At 44.9% G+C, this 9,044-nt stretch overlaps 1 protein-coding gene across 1 annotated transcript in view; it reads left to right on the plus strand.

The window, feature by feature from the left end:
* The first annotated feature begins 510 nt into the window (after nucleotides 1-510).
* Nucleotides 511-9,044, plus strand: part of LOC103359295 (myosin-10) — a 57,870-nt gene continuing 49,336 nt past the window's right edge. The window contains exons 1-3 of the mRNA XM_008284555.1: nucleotides 511-678; nucleotides 2,221-2,598; nucleotides 8,880-9,036. Of these exons, the coding sequence (XP_008282777.1) occupies nucleotides 2,254-2,598; nucleotides 8,880-9,036 (502 nt within the window). The 5' untranslated portion in view covers nucleotides 511-678; nucleotides 2,221-2,253. The remainder of the gene's footprint in view (nucleotides 679-2,220; nucleotides 2,599-8,879; nucleotides 9,037-9,044) is intronic.

The raw sequence follows: 9,044 nt of genomic DNA on the forward strand, positions 1-9,044 counted from the left end.
ATTAGAAACTCCATATGTCAACTATAGAGGTGCTGATGCAAGTTATGTTGGATGTTTTGTGCAATGAGGACATGCAACAGTTGCATTTCTTTATTTTTATGCGTGTGATTGGTTTGCATCAAATTGGGGGGTTGGTTTTTTCCAGCCAATGATGGAAAGGGGGAGCGAAAGACCGCAAAGTGAGAGTCCAATTGTGTGCCGGCTGCATGCGGTGGGTGTGCGCGCCGCCTAGATATTTGTGGGATAGATGTAAAGAGCGCAGCGTCCCGAGGGGGGTGAGAAAAAAAATGTAAATCACCGTCCTTATTAATGAATCAGGAAGCGTTCCCGCACGCATCAGCGAAAAAACAACCTCGGGGTGACGCGTCCCGGTGCGTGACGGCTGCGGCGTTATCGATCTGCGCGATCCGCTTCTACGTGCGTCGTAGGCGGGGAGCAGCGGCGGAGGCGGCGGCGGTCCAGTGTGCTCGGGTTTAGGAGGGGCCCCAGCGTTCGGAGGCGGCACAGTGCCCGTGGTGGTGCATACCCGAAGCACAGATACATGCCTGCATTTCAATTGTGTGTGTGTGTGGCAGCTAGTTGCGTACAGGGTTAGAGGGGGAGCTGTTTGGTGAACCAGGATCCGACCGCCGCCGCTGCTGCTGCTGCTGCTGCTGCGTCTTCCTCTCACGACACCAGGTGAGTTGTTTTTTTTTTTTAATTTAATTTTTTAATTTTTTTTATTAATGGTGAGGGAGTGATGGAGATGAATGATGACTGTTAGACTGGAAAGTTTAACTTTTTTTTAAAATTTTATTTTATTTTTTTTAAAGCCTCTGAACTTTAAATATTGATGCCCTCCTTTATTTCAATTAAATGTTAACGAGGCACCACTTGAACTCATTATACAACATTAACCGCTACGTATACGTGTCAAACTGCCCAGTTTTATTCGTTAATAAAAGGCACACATCACCCTCTCGGTGCTGTTTGTTGTCCTAACGGTCGCCCCTCCGGATGCTACTTTTTTTTAAGCTAATGTTAATCATACTTTACATTAGCTAGCTCTTGCGCAGCTTCAATACCGCGCCTTGTTAGCCTCCTATATGTAAGCGGGGACTTCGGGAGCGAGTTTTTAATGTGCGAATGAGGCGTTAAAGTGGGTTATTTCCCCCCCTACACAAGAGGAGGTGTCCGGGACTTGATGTATGAGCCATCATCACGACGGCGCTCCGTCCCGTCGGAGGTGGTGGAGCTGCGCAGTATGCGGCTCACTGAGAAGTCATGGAGAATGTCAGGTTTAGTGGGGAAGTCTGGCTCAGAAACATGCGATATAAGTTCTTTATTTCATCCCCAAGCCCTCTCTTTTATCCCCCATTCCATTCATGTCATTCTGTTATAATGTCTTGTCATGTATAAGGTGCACCATCTAGATGGAGACCAGTACCCACATTGAGGTGGCACTAATTTGCCCTTTTTTCATCAAGTCCCTGCTCAATATTCTTTTATTTTTCGTTACTCAGTCATCATTATCACAAGAGGATTCACATCAAGCTGTGTTACGTGGTCCTCAATTGATTAAAAGTTAAAAATCTCATTAGATAACTACTCTGACCAACACTGCGTCCATCAAACCTTCAGTTTCTTAGTTTTGGCTGCAGATTCTGGGTCAGTCTTCACTGTCTGGCAGTTTGTACCGCTTAATTCCCAATCTTTTCAAAGTATGTTTCATCCTTACAGTCTTTGAAAAGTCTGTGAAAGAGCATCAGCGTGTAATCTGAATTTTAACTACTAAAAACACCTACGAACACAATCTTTATTTACATATAAAACAGTTGCATTTTATTAAATTGCTGCAAAATCTGTTAAAATACTCAACATGATTGTATTTGGTTGAATGACGGGTGGTTGTGTTGGTAAACTCCATCCTCATGGGGACGACAGCTATCGAGAAAAGTTTCTGGGATAAACTTCCTCCAAGCAATAGTGGGTACCGGATGGAAGTCCAGTTTTATGAGTGAAGCCGTCTATTAGGCGTCAATTTTGGTTGGACCAGACTTGAGTCGGTGGCCATAAAATACTCTAGTCATGATGAAGTGAAGATAAAAGCCGTCACCCTTGATTGAGTTTGTATTGATCACAGAGGGTGAGATCTAAAAGGCATTAACGAGACTCCTCGCCATGACAATATGTAGCCTACGTGTAATATCTCAGTTGCTAACTCTACGCCGTCTGTTCTAGGTGGCCACGTTGCTCTGGTAAATCCTAGATAAGATGTCTCATCGGAGTGGGCAAGAGGACCCAGAGCGGTACCTGTTTGTGGACCGGGCTGTGGTTTACAACCCAGCCACACAGGCCGACTGGACGGCCAAGAAGCTGGTGTGGGTCCCCTCCGAGCGCCATGGCTTTGAGGCGGCCAGCATCCGGGAAGAGCGTGGCGAGGAGGTGTTGGTGGAGCTGGCGGAGAACGGTAAGAAGGTGGTCATCAACAAGGACGACATCCAGAAGATGAACCCGCCCAAGTTCAGCAAGGTGGAGGACATGGCCGAGCTCACCTGCCTGAACGAGGCGTCCGTGCTGCACAACCTGAAGGACCGCTACTACTCCGGCCTCATATATGTGAGTGGCTGAGACCTGGAGCCTTCAGAACCTGTTTTCATAGCAGTTATGCATCTCCACAGTTGAGAATGATTAACCTTAGAAGTCAGAGATCCTCTGGTTTGCACGGTTTCCAGGTTAATTACAACATCATGGATAGTATTTCACCAGCATGCATGCAGTTGTTTAATTTTTAGCCATCTGTCTTTTGCGCTCTTCTGTGAAAGTGAGATCTGATATTTGTCGGTCTTTGTTTGGGGAAGATTGAGCTTTTTGGACTTTCCTGAATGACTCCTGACCACAGAAGCATACCCACACATATACATCAATGCACACAGAATGACTGACAGATCTCTGGAGTCTTTTAACCATTTCCAGATCTCTCCTCCTCAGTGCCTCTGGGTTACAGATTGTTACCTCCCCCCCATGGTTTCTCTCTTACCTCGGCTACAGGCAGACCTCCTCCATAAACACTGCTGGTTTCGGTTTGTTTGTCCTGTCCCCGTCCTCCTACTGGTGGGCCTTGTTTGATCACAGACATGGCCTGACCCCTCTGTGGCGGTCCTACTGTGTAGAACTAAACACAAAGTGGGAGGGAACAGTGTGTTAGTTTGTCACCTTTTGTTTTGGCTTCAAAGTCCTGGTGACACACACACTAGGGCTAACTTTGAGTAATCTGTTGATTATTTTCTTCATTAATCGATTGATAGTTGTTTCATTTGTAAAATGCAGCGTCTCTGAAAGCCCAAGATGACGTCCTGAAATGCTTTCTTGTATCTGAAATCCAAAGATCCTCAGTTAGCTGTCACAGAGGAGAAAAGGAACCAGAAAATATTAGAATTAAAGAAGCTGCAATCGAAGAACCCATTAATGGTTTACTATAAAAGTTAGAGATTAATTTACTCTAAGTAGTTTTAGCGAAGCTGTTTGCACATAAAGTGTTTTAAAGCAACAGAGATGTTTTAATATTCTACTACTTATAACCCAAACTACACGGCGAACGCATGTAGGCGTTTTAAAGTCCCCCCATGTTCATTAATTAAAGTAATTGAAGTTACATATTTATTGTTTTTGATCTGTGAAAATAATTCTTTCAAGGCAAAAAATGGCCTAGATGTAAATCTAGTAAGTCCCCGCCTCTCACCACTGCAGCTTGAGCACCCCAGCTCACCTACGACTCTGTTCAAACACTGTAAAACTGCTCTAATTACCAATATTAATTACTGTTAGAGGAATTCAGTCGCACGTTTGAACCAGAGCCTGATTCTGCAGAAGAATAATGATAAAGAAACCGGTTTTTGAGGCTGTAGAAATGTCATCGGGGGCATTAAGATGCGTTCTTTGTCGTATCTCCTAATATTTATTTTGCGCATCTGATTTTATTCGTGGCCAAAGTTTGCAGAGCTGCTGCATTGCTTCCGTCCCCATAATCTAATTTCACAGAGCTGCTCTGTGATCTCGACCCATTTAGTGACATGTTTTCCAGGAATAGAATATGGGTTACTTATCACCTGAGAGACTCCGGTTCGGGGACTGCGGGCCGAGTCGTTTGTCAATTATCCTCCTCTCAAGACAAGACTCTCTGATGAAGTCGCCGTTTGTTCGTGCAGCACATTTCAAGTGTGAAGGTAAAATGTTAATTCGTGAACAGTGAAATGGAAGAAAACATCTTTCCCCATATGGATTGGATTTATTTGCTCTCTACCATGTTCCTCTTCGATTTCTTTCTAATACCATAGTGTCATGGTTTCTTTTACTTGACTTTTTTTTTCTTGGGTTAAGAGTTGGCTTTGGAGTTTGTTAATTGTCTCCTTGCCTGACAGAAATTGAAAACATGTGTCTGGCCGTGTTGGTTTTCTATCCGGAAGAGAATTTTCCCCGTTCAGCTCGCTCTCAGAAGAAGAAACCCCCTAAGTTCTAAACCTTTTCCAGTTTATTTGAGAAACCCCCCCAGAGCTGCGCTACATCTGCTGCAGACATAATATAAAGCCTCCCCCAGGCCGCCAGCCTTAAGTGAGCTTATTAGGAAGACTTCTATAACCGAGTCATATCGTGATCATCGCAGGCCGGTCCGAGGCAATTCTTTCTGTAAACCTATGAGATCTTTTTATGGGTTTGGCTTTACAGGGCAAACTGTAGTCCATAGCTCAAAAACTCATTTTCAGATATAAAAAGGGGGCTTTATACTCTTTGTTCCTTTGTAATTAGAAGAAGCTAATAAGTGCGTTTTAAATATAGAGACCAGCAGATTCTAGCTGTGTTTTCTGACTGTCTCATGCAGCATGGAAAGTACAGTTGGGTTGATTATCACAGGTTTGATGCCTCTTGCTTGACAATAGGGGTCGAACCTCATGCTACTTTACCCTACCAGCACCGAGAGATGAATGTTGAACGGTTCCCCTCTGATTCAACACATGTAAGACTTTAAATACCAAAGAAAACTCATTGAATTGTTGGATTGGAGTTTGCGTTATCGATAATTTGACACTAAGATTTGAATTTTTACCATAAAAATTGCAAATATTGGTTCTCGACCTCTTTGTTTACTTATGATTGGAATCACTGTCAGACAGAACCATCATAGTCGATCCCAACAAGCCTACACAGCTGAAATTTGTTGTGATATATCTTTCGCCATCTATTGTTCAGCCTTTCAAAATGCATTTTGATCTGCAGGAACAAAAAAAACAATCCTACTTATTGCTACTTCAACATCCAATATCTCTGGTTATATCAGCAAAAGTCTGATCCACAGCTTTTCTATTAATTGCAATCGCACACCTTTACTGGTCATTAAAGCCCCCCTGGCCTGTGTGTGATTTTTCTGCCCCATGCTGCCTCTTTGTGTGACCCTTTTCCCATCCGTGTGAAGTCGGGCAGCCCGTGGAGCCGACTCATTTATCGTAGCAGCTTTCTATCTGTAAGGTGGTGAGTCAGAGGCTAGCCGCAGCGCTTGCACACCAGGCATCGCCACACTAGCGACGGGGCTACAAGCGGCCCTTTGTGTTGTTAGATAAGCCTCAGCTGTCAGAAAGCCTCAGCATTCTTCCATGGCAAAAAAGACCGTCCGTCTGTCTGTCTCCTGCCGCCCACTTCAGCTCTGCCGCCGCTGCTCGCTGTCGGTCCTGTCTTCACCAAGTCCGTTCGTTTTCCCACACTCCCCCTCTTCCCCGCTTGTCCTGACATGGACTTTCTGTCTGTCTTTCTTTCTTTTCTTGCATGCATTCTGACCGCTTTGTGCATCCTGGCTTTTAAATGGCATTTCAAATATTCCTGTAACTCCAGGGTTAGATGTGTGCTAGCCAAACTAATTTCCCTACTCAGGATGTGTTCTTTTGTCTAATGCTGGCTCTGCTGCAGGGCAACAGGTAAAGCAGCACAAGAAGAAAAAAGTCATGCTCGTCCTCATATCCCTGTAAATAAGAGTCAGATGTGGATTCCTGCAGGATGTTGGCTTTTTCATGTCTCCATGATGTTATACAAAAGTACCCCATACTTTTTCAGATGAACATGTATTGCAGCTGATTGCATTGTTAGTGGCCTGTAGCATAGGTCTGATTAGCCATTAGCTACCCAGTCGCTCTGCTGCTGTTAAAGTGATTTGATCCCCTCCATCTCAGTCACATTTCAGGAGCCAAGTCTGAGGTATTTGTTAGCTTCGTTATGAAATCGGTGGAGCGAAGCGCCGTCGGGGGGGAAATGGTCAAAGTCTCCCCGCACTCCACACAGATCAATGACAGCGAGGCGCCCTCTGCACCCAGAATGCCCTCTCCAGCCCGCAGACCGGAGGGCGGTACGTCAACGCAGGCATGCTGCCTGACTGATCAGGGGTGGCAGATGGGGTCGGCTGTTGTGTCTGCTGTTGCCTGTGTGTTGCTCAGCTGTTACTAGGCCACGGCATCCCCTCCCCTGGATCTGGTTTCACAGTGGAAATATCACCTTCTCTTTCCTGCACTGGGCCAGGCAGGGGTGTTTGGCAGGCGGCGGCGGCGTCGAGCTGGTTGTACGCTCTGCTTGCTGGCAACAGTGGCAGTAGATGTTCTTTATACAGCGTTGATCCTGCAGGATTTTTCACAATAATTACTTGCGCGGAAGCAACGGCTTTGCTGTAATAAGCATGTAGAGTACTTGTTGTTTCTGTTTGATTTTAAGGATCATTTTAGGTGGTTGTCGGGGATTATATGATTTTTTAACTTTGTCCTGAATAAAAATACCTCGAATGCACCCTTGGTTTGTATATTTAAAGATCACAATAAGTTTCACAAACATTTAAGAGACATAAATCCTAAAACTGATGCACAAAATCAACTTTATTCAAGCGGAAACTATAATTTTAAATGCTTTGTGCAGCTTTAACACAATAAATCATGCATACACTGACATGATTCAGCAAAATGCAGTTCCAGCTTGAGCGCTCTGGACGTCTGGGACAGTCCCCATCGACACCTGAACAGTTCGGATGTCTCTCTGCATGCTGCTGCTGCTGCTGCTGCATCGGACGAACTGAGACAACACAACAGACCCCCTATTTATAGCGGCTCCCGTTTTCAGATACGGGGGAATTAATTTTTCATTAGCCTCGAAAAGGAGAGTGGAGAGTTCGAGTTTCAGCAGGCCGTCTCTCGCCTCCTCTCAGGTGGGGAGCAGTTTGCAGAAAAGCTGAGAACACGGTTCGGTGTTTGTTACGCCTCTGCTTCTCGCTCGGATTGGACCTCTGGGAGCTCTGTCAGCTGGATCATTGCTCCGCTCTTCGTTTCTGTCTGCCTCTCTCTCCCTCACCACCTCCCTTTTTTCTGGGCCTGTTTGTCTGTATCAGCAGTGCAGCATCAGTAGCTCGGTGCTGACTGAGGGCCCGAACTGAGCCGTTACGTAACGGCTACAGTATGCTGCCGGCTCTCTGGGGCCCCTTTGTGAACCTATGGCTGCTGAGTCACTCGTGTCTCAGAGCCTCACTCGGCCTCGAATGCAGTTTTAATTATGAAGCAGATGTCTTGATGTTTGATATAAAAGGTTCAGTGTAGGACACGGTTTTTCTGAATACTGCGTCTTTGGTTTCTGGTCGTACTATATCATACTGGGTTGCCGTTTACTGGCAGCAGAAGTGACAGAATAAATAGCTCTCTAAATAATTAAAGCTCTTTAAAACAGAGGTTCAGTTATTTATTACAGATGGCAGTTCGTAGAGAACATGTGTTTTTTTTATTTATTAACTCAATTGCCATGTTGGCAGTAAAGGAGGCGCCAACTCCTGAAAAGAATTTGAGCTTCATTACAGAACTTTTCCCAGATTTTGCTTCTTCTTCTTTTTCTCTGTCATCCTGTTTTTTTTTAAGTTGTTCAGGTTTTTTTCTAAACCATATCGCTCTGCATGTTTGTACACATATGCGTGCAGCTGTTTATGAGCTTTACATTCTGTAGGTATGTGCTGTATGCTCACCTTTGTGTGAGGTACACAGAGGTGAGGCCCCTAGAATAAGCCCAAAATGCCAATGATGAAGGTCATACTCCTGGTAAGCACCTCTTTCTCTGTATCATCTATAGGCGGAATGCAAAGCCCCTATAGCATCTGCAGAATGAGAGCCATTGCCCCACCAGGGCCTCTCTCATTCCCGGCTGCTCGCTGCCGGGTCGATTCAGCCTACAGCATAGCTGAGAAGCCTTCATACCACACACTCTCTCTAGGGAGAGATTGTCAGGCTAATTACGCAGCCAAATGCAACACCACAAGTCAGAAACTAGGCTAAATGTTTGCACCGCATGCTATTTGCTGCAACACGAGTCTTTATAATATGCATAAATGTCTTTATTGACTTCATTTGCTGTTTTAGATTTAAAGGCTCTCATTAGGACTCTCGGGGTCTTTTGTTGCTCCACAAAGCGGTGCCTGTTCAGTGTTTCATTAAGTCGCCATTCCCTCAAATGTGTCTGACACTCTTAACAGTCTGCTCTGTGTCTATCACTGTGTTGCGTGCCCACTATGATGATGTAAGCTCCTAAAAAGTGGGTAATGAAAAGTCTTACTGCCGTGACACAATGCAGGCCAGATGATTTACACAGCTTGAAATGTGCACGCTCCTTTTAATCTCAAAGACATTGATGCTTTGCATATTGTGTTTATATCCATTTACAGTTCCACTGAGACCTGATTTTCCCGCTTCAGGCAGAATTCTAGGAATATTCATGACATATTTACATATTTTAATACTTTGTAAATGTATTGTGATTCTAACTTTGAGCTGCGGCGTCGATGTGTATTAATTTCTGATGTTTTTTTTTTCCTTGTTGTGTGTCTTTAATTACAGACATACTCCGGCCTTTTCTGCGTGGTCATCAACCCCTACAAGAACCTGCCCATCTACTCAGAGAACATCATAGAGATGTACAGAGGGAAGAAGAGGCATGAGATGCCGCCACACATTTACGCCATCTCTGAGTCCGCGTACCGCTGCATGCTTCAAGGTATGACA

This window comes from Stegastes partitus, unplaced genomic scaffold (genome assembly GCF_000690725.1).
Source record: "Stegastes partitus isolate 25-593 unplaced genomic scaffold, Stegastes_partitus-1.0.2 Scaffold363, whole genome shotgun sequence".
Lineage (NCBI taxonomy): Eukaryota > Metazoa > Chordata > Actinopteri > Pomacentridae > Stegastes > Stegastes partitus.